The 18,890-nt window shown below is 35.8% G+C and overlaps 1 protein-coding gene across 3 annotated transcripts in view; it reads left to right on the top strand.

Moving 5' to 3' along the window:
• The window catches only part of XIRP2 (xin actin binding repeat containing 2), a 294,698-nt gene that overhangs the window by 237,004 nt on the left and 38,804 nt on the right, over nt 1-18,890 (top strand). For all 3 annotated transcript variants that reach the window (XM_027129230.1, XM_027129233.1, XM_027129235.1), the window contains 2 exons: nt 11,619-11,779; nt 16,413-16,550. In XM_027129230.1, coding sequence (XP_026985031.1) covers nt 11,619-11,779; nt 16,413-16,550 — 299 coding nt within the window. The remainder of the gene's footprint in view (nt 1-11,618; nt 11,780-16,412; nt 16,551-18,890) is intronic.

Genomic DNA, 18,890 nt, shown 5'->3' with positions numbered 1-18,890 from the left:
TAGCTTTAATTTATAAACATCCTTGTACGAAATTTAAAAGACTTAAATTCAAAATGTATACAACACTATCTAGTGTCCCCTGCAATTACGGGGGACAATAATCAGAAAGGAGTTGTGACAGTACAAACATTTGACAAGTGTTGATTACCTTTCATTTTAGAGCATGTTAGAAGAACCAGAGCTTTGGTAAGAAAAACAGATTCTTAATATTTTTGCTTAACATTCACAGTTTTATCTTCCTACCCAGGAAACATTTAAATGATTGAAGATCACATCGTTTGCCAAGTGTTTATTTCTTTAGGTTAGAATTTTTCTAAGTACATCCCTGCTCTGAAAGAGTGAATTTCCTTCCAAAGGCGTCTTTTATTCAGCAAGCAAAATGCTGCATTATTTAAGCATTTTCACTTTTCTCCTGATTGCTCAGCTTTTCCAGATAATGTTCAGTAAAGAAAGTATATGGAATTCGTGTGCTTTCCTTTCTTTGATCAAGTCTATCAGCCATTAAGTTCAAAAGAAAACCATAGCAAAGTATGCTGTTATTTGTGGACTTAGGCAGAGAAAACATTGTAAACAAAGACTTACTTAAGGTCATTGAAAAGAGTTTGTGTAAATTTGAAGACAGAATTTCTCTAAGACAAAAGGTGGACTGAATTAAATACATTTTATTATTCAAAGGAAGAGAATGATTAGTAAGAGAGAAGCTGCCACAGCATTAATTGTCTAAGTCATTGAGAGTCAGAGTTTAGTGATTTGCTTTCTTTTAATATCCTTTGTCAGAATAAATCTCAGATGCTAACCTTAATGGAGAGGTGAAAGTTGGAAAGAGGATGAAGAATTGAGGAATTCCTAAAAATGGATCTGGAAACGTCTGGCTTTTCCAGACTGCAGCTAGCATAGAACTTATTTAAGGTAATAGTAACTAAGTAACTTTCCTACCCTGCCCACGCTCAAACAATTTAAAGGTAGGCATGCTGGGAAGATGTTTTTCAAAGCTGCAAATTATTAAATGTTCATCTGCATTTTATTACTGTTGCTTATTTTTGATCTGTTGAGGGACAACAGCATACTTGGAACTAAACAAAACAGTTCAGTACACATGAACTAACTTCGTATGGATTTTTTAAAAGCCTGTGAGAAGCAAAAGTCGATTATTTTAGGGAAAGACAAATTCTAAACTGGTAATCAGTAGGAATAAAAAAAGAGTATATTAGGAAATAATGAGTGAGAAAAAGAAGTTATATCAAAGAGGTAACAACTTAGGGAGAGGTGAATAATGTAGAATGATACCAACTTTGAAGATTTTCTAGAACAGAGACTTTAGGAAAAAAGGGATGGAAATCAATTTAAACAGAAGGAATACACAGATTAAATAGAAAGAATACCTATATTCAAACTAACCAAATATTAAAACACCTCTTCCTTTAGCTGTTATCAAACACCTAAATAAGGTTCTTAGTAGGGGTACAGAGGTGCCTAGCAATGCAGAGGTACTTAGTAGAGCAACCGTGGAATGGATCATAAGTGAGGGATCCAGGATCCTTCACTTCTTTGCCTTTGGTGGGTGGTGACAAGGGCAGCAGAGACTTAGGGAGCGGCCCAGTCATCCCCGCCTGACTGGTCCAGGCCAGGGTTCATTGTGCCAAGCCCACTGTTCAGAGACCCTATAGGAAAATGAAAAATGTGAATAACTTTGAGTCATGGTGTCATGATTTTACCTAAAAAACAGAGAGCAGGGGAAAACATGAGGAACCATCGCAGGGAGAAAAGGAGCAGATCTATCCCTATAGTGGGCCACACTAGGGTGATTTTCATGAACTTCACATTTTCAGGGGACTGCCCTCTTCTTTGCTGGTGAAAAATTAGTAGCTCATTGGCTAATGCCAAAAACACAGATAGACTAACACTTTGATATTATATACATTGACATTCTTCTCTTTTACGTATATTTTCTCCATTCCTATGGCCATATGAGCAGGACTGTGCCAACTTCCTTGCCCTAATCTCTTACTGTAATTATCTATTCTTTCACAATCTATTGCGTTCTCCTTGTTTCAAGCAACATGGTAGATACTTGGCTTATTAAGAGGAATGGAATATCATTATAGCCTTTAGATTCATATGGACCAGAGTCAAGTCCTATCCTTTCTACTTACTAGCTTTGAGATTTGGGAAAATTTCATAACTTTTATTATCTCAGACTTGTATCATGTCAGATTATCTGGAAAATAATATCTAGGATATATAATAACACCTAAGGTGACTGGAAGTTACTGAGCGTATATTATTTACTATGTGCAAGATACTAGGTAAAACCCCTTACTTTAATAAGATCTCCTTCAGTCCTCACAGGCAATCAGATTCTGGTATCATTCTCATGTTATAGCTAAGAAGAAGGAGACTTCGAGAGGTTAAGAAATTTGCTTAAAGTCAAAAGTAAGTGTCAGAGATAGAATAAATATTGGGCTTTCTGGGTCCAGAGTAGATGGTCAATCCCCCTGTGGGTCTGCCTGCTGCGGGATGAAACCAAGACAGAACCCAAAGTAAAACAGGTTTCCTAAATGAACTTAACCCTGTGCTGGAGGAGCACGCGTGTGGGTGGAAGGTGAGAGAAGAAGGGAAGACAGAGAGATTCAATGATACACTAAAAAGTAACAAGTAATACAGACAGAAGTGTAATTTTTAAATGTTGGGAAAGCACAGCAGAGGGAGCTACTCACTGCCTAGATTAAGTGGGGAAAAATCTGAAGAGAAATTGAGCCACTGAGGATACATGTGAGGGACTTTTCAACCCCATCAAATCTGATTGGTCTTGATCTATTTTAATTCAGTTTCATCTCAGTATAAATAAATGTGATTTTGGGGATGGGGTTGTGGAGTGTGTGCTACCAAGTTCCTCAGGATTCCCCACCTAAGGAGGACTCCATTTGGTATGTCTTCAGAAAAGGTAACTTCCTTAGCAGGGCCAGCCATCTGGGAAATTTTTTATTCCTAAATCAGCATGTCGAAATGGTGCAACCTGTTGTATTTCTGTTTTTAGAGATAAGGCCAGATTAACACTTAGAATACTGTATTTCTTGAGGATCTCTCTGGTGTTTTTCTTTTCCTCTCTTTTCAGGTAGAGCAGGACTAAATACAATGGTGAGTAATTTGTGCCCTGCCCTGAGCACTGTGCTTGGTCAAGAGCAGATGAGTAGTAGACGTTTACTGAATGTATGCCTAAAGCCTTAAGAGGAGAATTTATCAGATACTCTTATTGTATACCTGGGATGCAGATTTAAACAAGAGGAAACTTTGATGGAAGCATGCCACCACCTCCCATGCCTTGAGGCAAAACAAATCAATAGAAATGAGAGCAGTGGACCTTGCTTCACATTTTCCTTCCCTTGTAGTAAAGTTTGTCTCTCTCCCTGCTGGCTTGGATCAATACCTAACCCCATCTCAAGTTTGATCTCTATAGTGACCAAAGAAATATAACTGAAAAATTTGCTTTGATTTTTAATTCTAAACTCAAGCTTATAAGGACAAAAAAGGATTCACTTAGAGACATAGAAATTCAACTTACTGGTTTCCCTTTGATTTATCCCTATATACACTGAAATAAAGGATTTGTGTGTAGATATTTAGGAAACAGAAAGGAGAATTCATACCCTTAATTTAAAATTTACTTTATAATGTTATATTTTAATGAAAAATACTTACATAAGAGACTGTGTAGAGTTAAATAGCCTTGTACTCAGAAATACCTGAACTTGGGGCTTCCCTGGTGGCACAGTGGTTGAGAGTCCGCCTACCAATGCAGGGGACGCGGGTTCGTGCCCCTGTCCGGGAGGATCCCACATGCCGTGGAGCGGCTGGGCCCGTGGGCCATGGCGTCCGGAGCCTGTGCTCCGCAACGGGAGAGGCCACAACAGTGAGAGGCCCGCGTACTGCAAAAAAAAAAAAAGAAATACCTGAACTTAATTCCAAGCTGAGCCACTTACTATATGATTTTTACCTTTTTAAATGTTGCTTTCACCGCAGTAAACTGGAAATAATACCACCCATCAGATATAGTTGTTATAAGAATTAGATGTAAAATGTAGATGTGTAAAGAATACATGTAAAATGATTAATGCGTAATTGATACTCATTAACAGATGGTTATCATTGTTATAATGCAACATAAGTCTGATTGTGCTAGGGAAGTGTCTAACAAGAGACATATTGTAAAAATATGCATCATCTATAAGCATTTAATAGTTTTAATTTATTTGACTATTTCAAAGGAATTTAAGTCATTTTATTCAATTATTGATTTTTTAACTGGCCAATTCCTTAACTAAACTAAGCAATTAATTAATTTAATAGCAATATGATTGAATTTTCAAATATGCCCAAACCAGCAATATTAACCTACTAATGATTATTTAATCTCTGTCGAACTTCTGTACATTTATAACTGCTCTCGTAACAGAAGCACTTCTTGTGAGATGATAAGGGCTGCAGAAAACAGAAGACAAGTCTATATAAGAAAAACTTACTACAATTAGAAATGGCAGTTCTGTTACTCAAAGAGATTACTATCTATATGGACATTTATGCTGAGTCTTATCTATAAGTAGGTGGCCATTTATTCTTTGGGGTGTAAAGAAATTCAAAGATGTTTCCATCACAGGGTAGTTTGTGTATATGAATCTGTGAGATTAGGGGGAGCTAGAACTGAAATATGCCTTAAGAAGAATTTACTGTGTAGTGATTTCTGACTTGGTCAGGTGTATGTGTATGTACAGTGGATGTTTGTATTAGTTTCCTGTTGCTGTTGTAACAAATTACTGCAAACAATTGTAAGCACAAACAATTGGGCTTATAATAGCACAAATCCATTATATTATAGTTCTGGAGATCCAAAATCCAAAATGAGTTTTGCTGGGTCAAAATCAAGGTGTTGGCTGGGGCCCCACTCCTCCTAAAAGCTCTATGAGGGAGGTTGCCTGTTTCCTTCCTTGCCTTTTCCAGCTTTTAGAATCCACCTACATTCCTAGGCTCATGGGACCTTTCCTCCACTTTCAAAGCCAGTAGTTTAGATTCTGCAATGCATCTCTCTCTCTCTCTCTCTCTCTCTTTCTTTTTCTTCCTCTCCCTCTTCTTCTCCCTCCCCCCCTTCTCCTTCTCCTTCTTCTTTTTCTTCTTCTTCTTCTTCCCTCTCTCTCTCCTTCTGTCATTACCTCTCCTTTCTGATTCTGACTCTCCTGCCCCTCTTTCACTTATAAGAACCCTTGTGACTACATTGAACCCACCTGGACAATCCAGGATAAACTCCCCATCTCAAAATCCTTAACTTAATCACATCTGCAAAGTCCCTTTTGCCATGTAATGTAGCGTATTCACAAATTCTGGGAATAAGGGTGTGCACATCTTTGGAGGACCAATATTTGGTTTACCACATTGCTAAATCTTGTCGTTTTCCTCTGTCAGGCAACTGGATGTATAGGATCTCTTCCAGTACCCGGTGAATTAGGAGAATAGTGGTTATGGAAGATGTAGTAAGGAGGCAAGAACTAATCCTTTTTATTACCCTGAGAGATGATCTGTTTTTGTTAATGTATAAATCATGCTAATCAGATGAATGGATGGATTTGGGGGAAGGTGACAATAGTACACACAACACAATGCGTTTTGGGGGAGTGGGACCCTAGGGAAGTTAGTTTAAAAGGTGGAATCTGATTCACTGGGTTCATATGCTGGAGGGACGGCACAGTATAGCTTTCGTGCCATCATGGCATACACTTTACTCTTTGCCCTTCCTCTCCATGTTTTTTAAAAACTGTAAATTAATGGAAGATTGTGCTATACACTTGCTCTTTCATTTTATTCTCCGTTTCTTGGCTTCATAATATTCAAATGAGGGTAAAATATATAAAACTCAAATTGATTACAAATTTGACTTGGCAGCAGCATTCTGAATGTTTAAAAGACATGAATTTTATTATTAGCTGAGGGATATGCAAATATTATAAATTATAGAAAATTTATTCATGCTAATGGCTCTGAGTCTATGGTATGTCCATCGGCATGATATGCTGTACACAAATCCGAGCTGGGGTATAGATCATATATTTAGATTTGATAGAATTTAGCTCATCATTCTCCCAATTTAGTTCTCAATCAATTTTCTGAGTTCAAAGCAGTTGACTTCTTTATAATGCTTCCAGATTATAATAGCAAGGCTATTGATATGTCACCAAAAGTACGCTTGCCTCCTTGAAGCTGGCATCTATATTTGCCTCAGCTTTGTGGGCTTCCATGTGACACCCCAGCGCATTCTCTGCCTGGCTTTTAGTTTGGACTAAATAAAGGCTTCTCGAATTGATTTTAGAAAATTTCCAAGAAAAAAATCATTAAATTCTCATTTTTCTGCTCGAGAGTTCAAATTACTATTGAACCTTATAATTTCTTTTGAGTCATACTTATACATCGGATTAGTTATCCAGGACTATCTGTTTATTGTATATATTTTATTGCACAGGCAATGAGTCAGTTAACAACAAAAAAGGCGTCTTTTTGTTGTTTGAATTTTCCTTCATCTGTTTCCTTGAGCAAGTGATTGTTTGGGTTTGTCTTTTGGTTTCTGGACTCTTGTACTTCTTGAGATGTAGCATAGAATTGTACTTAAGTCACAGAACCTGGAGCCAGACTGTCTAGCTCCCCTTCCAGCTCTGAAACTCACCAGCCACATGATCTTGAGCAAGTTTTACAATCTTTTCTATGTCTCTGTTTCCTTATCTGTAAAATGGAGATTAAAAATAAATATAGTCTCTACCTCATAGGGTGGTTGAGACCATTAAAAAGACTAACTAGTCTGACACGTAGAATGCACTTTATACATATTTGCTATTAGTTTTTTACTTGTGAATCATTCTTTTAAGTCCTTTATCTGTCTTTTCAATAACGTTAGGTTTTTTTTCCAACCAATATTCTTTACAGAAAATTAACACTTCAACCTATTTATTATAATTGTCCCTTTTCCATTTTCCTTTTGCTGTATAAATGTTTTGAAAGATTTTTTCACTTTGAATTTTCATGCTTTGAAAGTCCAACTAAAATCATTTTATGAATTACTTATATCTCTCTAAGAATTGTTCATCATTTTAAAAAGCACTTAAGTCCTTATCTAATACTCCGTGTGTAATATGCAGTGTGGTGAGGAACTCTGAATGTTTTCCTCAAAATCATTACCTACTTTTCCCAACATGATTTGTTGGTAATTCTGCTGTTTCCTCCCACTTCTGCATTGTTCCCTCTTCCACATAGTCACATGGCCAACTCCTTCGTGTTTCAGTGCAAATGTTCCACTTCTCAGGATGCCTTCCAGACACCTAGCTCACTGACACACCCAGGTGGATTAGGTTCTCCCCCGTAGGCTCCCAACTCACCTGGTGCAAAACCATAAACTCCTTGGGCTATAATTGCCTGTTTCTCTTGCCAACTAGACTGAAATCTCTGGAGCATAGTGAATGTGTCTTATGCTTATTGTAGATAATCAATATTTATTTAATAATAATGAATAAGTATATTAAAATAAACCTTATTAACTATATAATTCAAATAATTTATTTTTGAAATTTCATATGGCAAAGATGGAAGAAAGTTAAAGTCATCCACAGTGATTAAGTCCCATAAAATTCTTCTTCTTGTTACAGATGCTCTTTATATGTTTCTGTACTATGCTAGTCAGCATGTAGAGTCACATCGTTGTTACAGCTTCATAGTGGGGCAGCATCTTCTATCTACAGAATAGCTCTCTATTTCATTTAACATATTTTGTCTTTAATGCTACTTTGCATGAAAGGAATATAGTCATGATAACTTCCCTTCATTTATTTTTGCCTCACAATTTCTTGACCAATATTTTCTTTTTAAATTTTGTGTCTTGCAGGTGGCATATGGTTGGATTTATTTGTCTTTGTCTTTTAGGGTGAAGTTTGACCCGTGTTTATTTACATTTGGTTTTACACTATTACATTTGGTTTTTCTTTGTTAAGGCTCTTTGTTTTCTTTTTTGGCTGACTTTTGTTAAATGGACTGTGTTTGGCTTTTTGTTGACTTCTCACATGAGTAACAACTTGAATTCACATAGAGTGTCCTCAAAACTAAAATTTCAGTAACAAGTAATCAGTTCTCTAACTGCTTTTCGTGTTCAATGTTATAAAGAAGATACCTCAGGATTTCTGAATTTTGTTTCTTCATCACAGAAACTCTTCATGTGTCTGGGTAATTGTAGAACTTTTCTTTTTCCTTGACTCTGAAATGTTTTACTAGGATCTGCTGATATATTGGTGTTTTAAAATTAATTTTATTCCTATATTATGGTAAATACTTTAAATCTATGCCCAAATTTTATCTTCAGCAAAAATTTCTTCTATTGTATTTCATTTGTTCTGCCCACTCTCCCTCCCTCCCACGGAAATGCTGTTATCTTCTAGTTTGAATTTTGCTGTCTGTTCTCTATCTTTGTCATCTTCTTTCACATTGTTGTTAGTATGTTATTGGTTTTTCTCTTCTGCAGCATATATTACTCTATTAGCTGCCTTCAATGTGTATTTTAATTCTTCTAAGCAACCTTCAATACCCTTAGTTCTCTTCTCACCTTTGATAACTTTCCTTTCTTCTGATTTCACCACGGTTAGGAAATCAGACACACCTCTGCTTACACCTGTACTGTAAGTCAGACAGAGCAAGTATCAGCTTCACAACTCAGATATTAGCAAGTGTTCTCTTAGTGAAATAAAGAGGTCAAAGTACTTTTTACTTTATTCTATAGACTTATTTATTGATGACAGTAGCATCATTATTTTCAGTCAATTATTTGCTTTTTAAAATTTTTAATATAAATTTTAAATGTTACTTTCCATTTACAGTTATTACAAAATATTGGCTATATTCCCCATGTTGTACAATGCATCCTTGACTCTGTCTTACACCCAACTTGTTCTTCTGTGTTACCTTTCTCTTTAAAGTTACCCTAAACTTTAAACACTGTTTGCAATCTCAGTTGCATCCAAGTCTCCTGAAATAGCACATTGTGAGGTCAGGCGACCAATGTTCCTATCTTCTTCCCCACACATCCCTAAGTCCCTAAGTAAGGGACTGTCTTATCAACCCTACAAATTTACATCAGGTGTCATCAGCATCAAGATAGGAACAGATAGGTGCACTGCCTTATAGTATACTAGTCAGGAAACATCACCTTGTTTTTCAGATGAGGAAATTGAAAGACACTGACTTAGGAGGTTAAGAACCAACATGGACACAGTTTGTTAGCTGAAGGTTGGTTTTCTATTCCACGACCCTACCTGCGTAGGCAAAGTTACCGATGGGAAAGAGAGAAGGAGAGAGAGTGAGAAAAAGAGAGACAAAGAGAGAGAGAGAGATTAAAATGTAATGTTTTTTCTGTGATCAGAATAAAAGGCTACAAGGCAATGGAATCCAAATCTCTTAATACTCAGGCAACTGATTTCCTGACCATTAATCTTAGGCATTTCCCAGTAGGATGAAAATGATAAAAATCATTTGGAAATATTTTGAAAGTAAATACTCGCTGTAAATTTTTGCAAAAATAAACTGCTGACTTTCTGTTAAGATTAATAAAATAATAACATCTTTAATTAATAATGTGCAAAATGAAATTTATATCTTAATGTGGAAAAACTTCAGTGGTTCATGTTCAATAAAATTTATATAGTGACCATTTACAACAAAGTAAGAAGAGTACAGCTGAACATAAACGGAATTCATCTGTGCAAATAGATAATCCAGAGAGGAAAATAAAGATATATTTTCTTCAGCATGTGAAAGACTTTCAGTAGTTGGTGGGAATCTCTTTTTATCAGGATCAACTGGAGGAGTGTACCTTTGTGTAGATATGAGGTTTTGGAAGACAGCTGAATTTTAAAAACTAACTGACATTTATTGTGAACATATCAGTTTCTACAATCACAGTATTCATATGATACAATGTCTTATTCCTTTATATTTTTTTCCTTTAATACTGTGTGAAATAAAATATAAAAAATAAATATTAAAATTTTAAAAATATATTTACAAATTTTATTAAAATAAATGAAAATTTTAACTGAATAAGAAGTCCTTAAGAAAAAGCAAATACTCAGGGAGTCAAAAAACAAATGATTTTTCATTTTTCCTGGGTCGCAGTAGTTGTTCTCAACTGCTGTTGTGTACAGAAATCTTGGAGAAGCTAATAGAAAGAACAAACAATGTAATAAGATGGTTCAATGTGGGGACGGGGTAAGAAGGTAGGGAGAACAGGGCAGGGAAGGAACAGCTTGGTGGTGGTCTGTTACCTGGGGTTGTCTGGGACTTGGTTCATTGTAATTAAATCAAACCGATTCAAATAACAAAGTATACCAAAGACCGCTAACCCTGTGAGTACAAAAGACTACCAGCCCTAAGGTGAAAGGCAGGGGGTGTATGAATGAGTGATAAACATATCAGAACTCACACATACACAGATATACACAGACACACCATATACTGGTTGGTTCCAGAAGGAGCCCTTGAAATGATTTTGTAATTACAATTCTTTAAGAGTGAATAGTAAACCAACAAGCAGAGTCATAACAGCAAAGAACACTGGATAAAATAAGAAAAACTAGTTTTGGAACCAACTCTGGCACCTATATCTAAATAACCATCACATTAACCAGGGAGAATCCTTAGGTTTCTTTCACATAAGGAAATATTTAGACATGTTTCCTTATGCCTAAAAGGAGTTGGTTAGACTAGGTGAGACTGTATCAGCTCTAAGACATTTCTGTTTCTAACAACTGTTATTCTGTGATCATGCAATCAGTCTTTTGCTCTGTTTGCAAGTATGTAATTCCTAATACCCTGTATTTTTGTCAGGTAGATGGCTTACATGGGAAAATATAAGATGCTCTGGAACAACTGACAAAGCTTTTTTTTAATGGGACTATTATTTCTTTCTTATGTTACACATGCCTCTATGGAATAAAAGGAAAAAAAATCCACAGTCTATAATTCTCATAGCATTCACATATTTTAGATTTATCTCCTTGAGGGTTGAAGGGTAGGGAGAGAAGCAAAGAGCAATTTTTAGACTTGCCAAAGATTTAGTCAAACCACCAACTCTGACACTTACTAATTGTGTGATCATGGGAAAGTTTTTTAACTATTCTGACTCTCCATTTTCTTTATCTAAAAATTTTAGAAAATAATAGAACCTACCTCATGAGGATGTTAGAGAAGTAAATGAGATGATGCTTTTATAGCATTTAGCATAACTCCAACACAATGCTTCAGGAAATGTTCATTAACATTATGTATCTCTTAATAAATACCTATTGTTCATCAGAATAATTGCAGGAGTAGGAGTGGGGACAATATTTTAATTTGCTGTTTGCATAAGCATATGCTTCTGTGTAGGCATTTTGTAGCTTTGCTTGAAAGCTTGAAAAAAAGAGGGTGACCATGAAACTTGGAAAATACCATGGAATGTTACAGTCTGTTTTCCGAGACCAGATGTTTTAAGTGCCTTCACTGTTCCTAAGATGATGCTATTTTCTTTTCAAAACCTGAAACGATGCTACATTTGTTTTCAGTGACTGCTGGCCCTAGTAAGCCAGCGAGTGGATTTGCAGAAGACAGTGCTGCGCAGAGAGAGGGTGTGTCAGACCTCCAGGAGGTGGTGTCCTTGAAGGAGCGGATGGCGAGGTACCAGGCAGCTGTTTCCAAGGGAGACTGCCGCAGCTTCTCCACCAACGTAAGCTGCTTCTAGTGCTTCTGCATTAGGCAGGCTGCTTGTCTGCCTTTCATATGCCTCCTTTACATTGCAATATAAGAATACTACTGGACAATGGGATAAAGTAGAAAAAACACAGAAATAGTGTGTATCAAATCCAGAGTATCTGAAATTAAGCTTCAGCTCTGCCACTTATTAGTTGTGTGAACTTGAGCTACTATCTTAACCCTTCTCTGAACTTCAGTTTCCTTAACTGAAAAATGGGAAAAAAAAACATCTACTGCAGAGCGTCTCCGTGAAGAGTAAAAGAGATCATTTACGTGTAAGCCATAAGGCACTGTATAAATGTGTTACTACTGCCATAATTATCATTTAACCTATAGCTATTCTCCTTGGGAAGGTTGGGAATTAATTTCAGATCTTAATAATGTGGATCTGCATGCTGCCCTCCTTGGTCTCATGTATAGTTCATTTAAATTCACTGGCAGTATAATTTCTTTTGCTGTTCTCGTTTCTCTGTATGCCCTAAATCCATTAGAAGTAGCTTAATCAACATAGAAATGAGGGAGATTAGCAATGTAGAGAGTCTGCTAAACCAGTTATGATTACAGGAAACAGCAGGATTCAGTAAGACCACCAGTTTTTAGAGCGAATGCATAATAAAGTCATATTCAAAAGAATTTGTTGGGTTCCATATTCTGTGGCCTTCAATCCACAGGATTTGATAAGTCATTTTATCAGTAGTAGCTTTATAGCTTAATGGAATATAAGGATATTCTTTTATAATTATAATCTCCAAATTAGCAAAGTTGTTCATTTAACCAAAAGAGAAAGAGAGAGAGAGAATAGCCAAGAAGCCTGGTATTCTAAAATAGCTACCCTGAACATTTTTCTTTACAAATCATTCAGAGACAAGAATGACTGTGCCAAACTCATTAACAATGTTGCAATTCTAGATGACATTTGAGTTTTTACATAGTTATTGAAATACATTTCAGGCGCACCATAGATTTTGAATGAATGTACAGAAATGACATAAGTTAACTTCATCACTTCCAAAACAAATAGTATCCCTCCAGCGCCTCCTGCCAGTCTTCTTACATAGCACCCCCTGCTGGATCATTAAGGAACTTTACTACAAATTAGTATTCTAAATTGGAAACATGATCCTTGGTGAAACAAGCTGACTTTGAAAATACCTAGTTAAAGACTGGTTGTTTAGTAAGCAATCTTTTATCTAGGAAGACTTTTATCTTGCTAAACACTAGGAGAATATACCATAAAACAAATTTGTATAAGGAATGATTCGTATTTATTGTGTACTAAAAGGAGAATATTTAAATTGGGCACATAAGGAAACTAAATTATCTCACTATTTAATATAAAAATTTAAAATTTTAATGCTATTCTGAAGAAATTCTACATATAAGGAATTTAATAATCCTTCTCTTTCCTGCGCATTTACAGACAAAACAAATTGAGGGGCAGTGATTTATAGTAGATATGCAATTAGACAGGGACAAAGCCAGACTAGATTCCAGTCTCTTGACTCTAGTACTCTTTCAACTGTATTCAACTGCCTCCTCTTATATAAGAAAGCATCTTTGGTCCAGAAAAAGTGCCCTACTGTTTGGTTTGGCCCTAAGCTAATAAATATTTTGAGAAAAATGATCACACATATTGTCTCAGAGAAATCTTGATAAATATCTAAAGTAAAGCAAAATAACTGCCTTATTTGGTCAGTTGCATCAAATGTTTGTTCAATCAAAAAATCATGGAAATTGCTTATAACCAAATTTCTGTCTATACAAATAAACCAAATATTTTATGTGCAAAATTTGGAAGTCACTGATTTGGCCCCAAACTGAATCCATTATATTTCAGTCACATTGAAGTAGTTACTCTTTGTCCTAGATCAGTTTCTCTTTGTCCTAGACTCAGGCAGATGGCATTTTGTTGAACCTAAAGGAAAAGGCCTGCCTGTGAAAAGGCATCGGTCCTCAGAAGCCCCCTAGAGGAGAAAGGAGAAGTAACATTTGTTAGGCAACAAAATAACAGGTTCTGTACTGTGCAGTTTTATTTCCTTTATCTTTTTTAACACTTGCAAGAAATCTGTGAGAAATATATTGCTATTCCCAGTTTATAGGAAAGAAAACTGAGGTTCAGGAACTCTAGCCCAAGGTTTTAAGTGTCACAACTGGGATTAGAATTACTGTCTGTCCAACTCCCCAGATTGTTATTTCTATTATGCCCTACAAACCAAGAACAGTTCTTTGTAAAGGAAATTGCTGATTCTGTATGGAATATACTTACCTAGGTTTCAGTGTTATGTATTTAAGTTAACTTATTATTAAAATAACATTAGGTAGGTTCTGTATTAAGTATTTAAATTAACTCGTTAATAGAATAATTATCGGCATATCCATTAAATTCCAAATCTTGTTTCTGTGTCCAAGAATAAGAAACATAGAATAAGGATAAACATTTTTTAAAAGGTTCGACACAAAGCAATCTAAGTTATGTGGTCATTTACAATTACATAGATTAGTTGGGATGTTAGCACATGGTGGTTAACAAGGCAAAGTGATCTCAGTCTGAGCAAAGAAACATCACTCCAGCTCATGGCCATAGGCTTCTCCTTGAGTAAGTCCTGCCATCTTACATATGTAAACTTTCCAAGCTGAGCTGAACAAGAAGACCTCATCGCCACTACTAAATAAACTATAGCTCAAAGGACTTTCTCCCTTAGGCTGGAGAGAAGCATCAGGAAGGCTGGGGTCATGGTTGTACTACTAGTAAAAATAATCAACTGTATGCATTTTTGCCTGTGTAACATGATCTGATTCCAAAGCACAGTGCTAAAGTAAATGAATGGATATATCTGTTTTTTAATTCATTTAGTAGATAAGAGGCAACCTGATCAGTATAGGAACTGATATTTTTGTGTAAACGCACACACTAGTAAAGTATCCACTCGTTAGCATAATTAATGAGGCTTACCAGATTAATTTGCACATCATTTGGACACTGTTTATAGTTGGAAAAAGTAAGTTTCTTCTTAACAAAATTTGCCTTAATTTCTGTAATTTAATATTTATATATTATCTGCATATGATCAATTGAAGAAGGCCATTTATGTAAATTAAATGGCAGAGGGGGTAAAAGAAATATTGTAGCCTTAATTCACCCTTCCCTTTCTTTATCTTAAATTTCAAAAGAGATGCCATAATTTCTAATGACTTTAACATGTATCAAGTGACAGTAATTGACCAGGATTTACATGTGAAGTTTGTTGCAGAATTTGATAGAATGTATCCCTTCTTTCCATAGAGTCAATGTGCATATTCTTAAATATTTGGCAGTCCCTGTAACTAGGGAAAGGTTATGAACTTGACAAAGCAATCACTTGAGTATTTGCTAGTAATTCGGATAATCCTGAATATTAATTTCACCTCCAGTATTTTGGAGTATGGAAAACCCCAATTTAGTAGCTGTATTTTTAGTATTTGTTTGAGGAACTACATATTTGGGTGAAGATTGCAGGATCCCAAGAGTCCACAGTCCAAGGTATGGGAACCTCAGCTCACAGGCATTCCGTTACTCTCAGGTCTCAAGGCTTCCAGGGTTATGTCAGGACTAGGCCAGACCTCAGGAGATCTCCTGTGCAAGAAGTGTCACTGAGTCTCCTCCCAGTTTCAGGTGGACCTGGATGTATCTTAGAGGAAAGTGGGCTGGCCTGGGGCCTGTTTGCTTGACAGTTGTCATCCCATCTGGGCTTGAGTGCCCACTAGGCTGGGGCATGTGCTGAATCATCAAAACCAAAGCCTTCGAATTACTGCACTTCCCACAGGGGCATAATATCTGACAAGACTCCTCAGTGATTCAGGTTGTTCTAAATGACACCTACTGGAATAGGCTTTCTCATTTGTAAAATGCCAATGATAGACCTGAATCCTTCTAAACTTAGACATCCCCACCATAAATGACCATATCTCACAGAACGTGAGAAGCATCAAGTGACAAAATATATGTAAATACATAGAAAATCACTCAGCACTACGTATTAAGTAGTTGTTATTTTTACTAATATTAATGTATAGTAATAAAAATATGCTCCCCAAAATAGCTTCAAAGCTATTTTGTTCATCCTTAATGATCTAAATACATTTTAGAATAAGTCAAATGTTTTTTAATATCCTTATTAATGTATTACCTATATAGACATTTGGAATTTTAATGACAACTTTATTGTGGATTAAAATTGAATTATGTGTATATAATTATGTGTTATATAATTATATAAATTATATATAATTATATAAATATAATTATGTGTATTATGAGAGAAATCCATTCTAACAGACCTAATCTCCAGACATAAAAATCTATCTGAGATAAGGAAAATTAACTCAATATTTTAAAGATCCTTCTGACTTTATATCAAAAGACTGATACAGGAAAAAACAACATGGAGAACTTATTTTTATTAAGGTTTTCTGTAATAAGATCCTCCTGAAATAATTGTGTATGTTAATATCTTTTTAATATACCACTCAATAATTATCAACCATTTTTTTAAAAAATAGCTTGAGAATCCCATCCTGAGAAGATGTCAAGCTGAAATTTCCTTTTTCTTTCCTTTTTCTTGTCTTAGATGCTGGAAGAATCAGAAATGTGCACAGTGCCTGGCGGTTTGGCCAGAGTGAAGAAACAATTTGAGAAGGACAAAATTGCTTCTTCCTGTAACACCTTTACTCAGTACCAATACCAGCACCAGGACAGATCTGAGCAGGTAGTACTACTATTGGTAAAGGATAAATCGTGTCTGGTTGAAATGCTTTCATTTCAGTGCTAATATAAAACACACATCCCTGCCCTCTTTGGTGGTGTATTTATTTTCATTACTCATTAACAAGAATTGTAATTTTAAAATGTTTTAGAAAAATCACGGTTAATTCATATCAATGTATTGATTTATTTACTTGGAGCATTTTGCCATGTTTCTAGGGAATCATACTGGAATATTTGTTCTCTTGGCTTCTAATGTCTCAAACAAAAATGAAAATTAAATAGCCTAGGTCAGTCAACAGGTAAATAGAAATGTTGAGCACAATATTTACATTGAGCCTCTGCCTTTAGGTTATAATTCATGATAAACTATCTGTTATTTGTTTGCATAGATTAAATATGAAGCATTATTCAGCTGCGTATTGTGATGAGTTTTCTGCTTTCTTCAAAAATCACCAAAAATTGAGTAGTGGAAACCAGATGTTATATAAAACTGCATAATACAACTTCTAAATGCTATCTTATATAAAAGATTCTTTCCCATTTCATTACTCCATTGTCCTATATTACCGAATATTGTCATGGGTGATGATTTTTGCATGTGAAAATCTAAGTAATAAAACTCATTAGAGTAAGCCTGGCACTTTGGAAAATAGTAATTGCACTGTAAACAGCTGGACTTAGGCCCAGGTTTTCCAGGAGGAAGAAAGTAACTGGGGTATTTCTGAAATGTTGTAGTCAGAGATAAACGTGGGGGTTGTTTTTGTTTTTTGGTTTTGTTTGTTTGTTTGTTTGCTTGTTTTTTCAGAAAACTCCCTAGGGTATTTAGAGTTGCCTAAGTTGTGGCTATTAAGGCAGTTGGGTTTGTAAGGTTGCGTCAGGGGCAGTATATCAGATAGATTGATTAAAAGTCTGGTATGTGGAATATTATTTGTTTTCTTTTTCTGGCTTTGAAAAGTAAACAAGAAAAAAAATGTGCAATGTAAGTTGCTCACAATAAGTTTACGGTAAGATTTCTTTTAATTTTGCCTAAAGGAAATGTAATATAAATAAATTAAGATTGGATATACTTGTGACCTAATGTATAGCTCTTGCAACATAGGATTCTAAGTGAATCAAGTATATGTGTTTACTTGAAACTGATCAACCACATGCTATATAGTCATCATTAATAATTTAAATAAATCCTACGTAGAAGATAGGTAAAGTATTTCCATATCCTTTATTTTGCAGGAAAGCGGTGTGATAGAGTGTAAGGGCTATGGGACTTGTAGATCTGAGTTCACACACCACCTCTGACATTTATCAGCTGAGTCCCATAGACCCAGGGCCATCTTCATTGTGGGCAGTTAAACAGGGCTCCATACTTAGAGGGGCCTTGCACTTAGTTTCATGCTCTGCTGTCATCTTGAAATTCTTAAGATTTTTGAATAATGGACCGTACATTTTCATTTTGCACTGGGTGTAGCAAATTATGTAGCCAGTACTACATAGTCCAAATTCATAAGCCCCTCAAAGTCTCAGTTTCTGTTGAGTTATGATGGAGAAACTGATGAGTGTTTTGTCTATCTCATGAGGTGATTGTGGCAGTCAAAGATGACGAAGAGCAGTTTCCATGAAAGCATTTCATCATCTGTGAAACTTGGTATCAGTTAGGATGCTTTATATTGCAAAAGACCAAAAACTCAACCACAAGAGTCTTAAACCAAAAGGAACATTACAGATTCATAAAAGTGCAGTCTTGTGGAAGGAAGGCTTGATGTAAGTTCCAGGGGTGTACTAGAGCAACTGGCTTGTACCAACTCTTTGATTATTAAATTTTCAGGAATTTTGTAAACCAGATAATATTGTGTTAATAGCTTGAAATCAGCCATGTTGATAATATTTATACCAAGGGAATTGTCAAATGCAAAAAATCAGGGATGTCCCTTCCCTTCCCTTCTTCCTTCCTTCCCTCTTTCCTTCTTTTCTTTGAGAACCCATTGTGAAGCATATATTACCTTACCATTGATGTAATTAAGGACTCACAGTATGTCTCTAGCATAGTAGCTAAGAGCACTGGGATGGAGCATGATCACCTGGGTCCAAATCCCTGCTCCTTCATTTATTTATTTATTTATTTAATTTATTTTATGTATTTATTTTTGGTTGCATTGGGTCTTCGTTGCTGCGGCAGGCTTTCTCTAGTTGCAGCAAGCAGGGGCTACTCTTCGTTGCAGTGTGCGGGCTTCTCATTTTCTTGTTGCGGAGCACGGGCTCTAGGCACGCGGGCTTCAGTAGTTGTAGCACAAGAGCTCAGTAGTTGTGGCTCGTGGGCTCTAGAGCACAGGCTCAGCAGTTGTGG

This window comes from Aethalodelphis obliquidens, unplaced genomic scaffold, assembly GCF_003676395.1.
Source record: "Aethalodelphis obliquidens isolate GAN/ISIS:26980383/991018 unplaced genomic scaffold, ASM367639v1 scaffold2, whole genome shotgun sequence".
Taxonomy (NCBI): Eukaryota; Metazoa; Chordata; class Mammalia; order Artiodactyla; family Delphinidae; genus Aethalodelphis; species Aethalodelphis obliquidens.
Note: the sequence above shows the minus strand (reverse complement) of the source record. Positions and strands in the feature narration are given on the sequence as shown.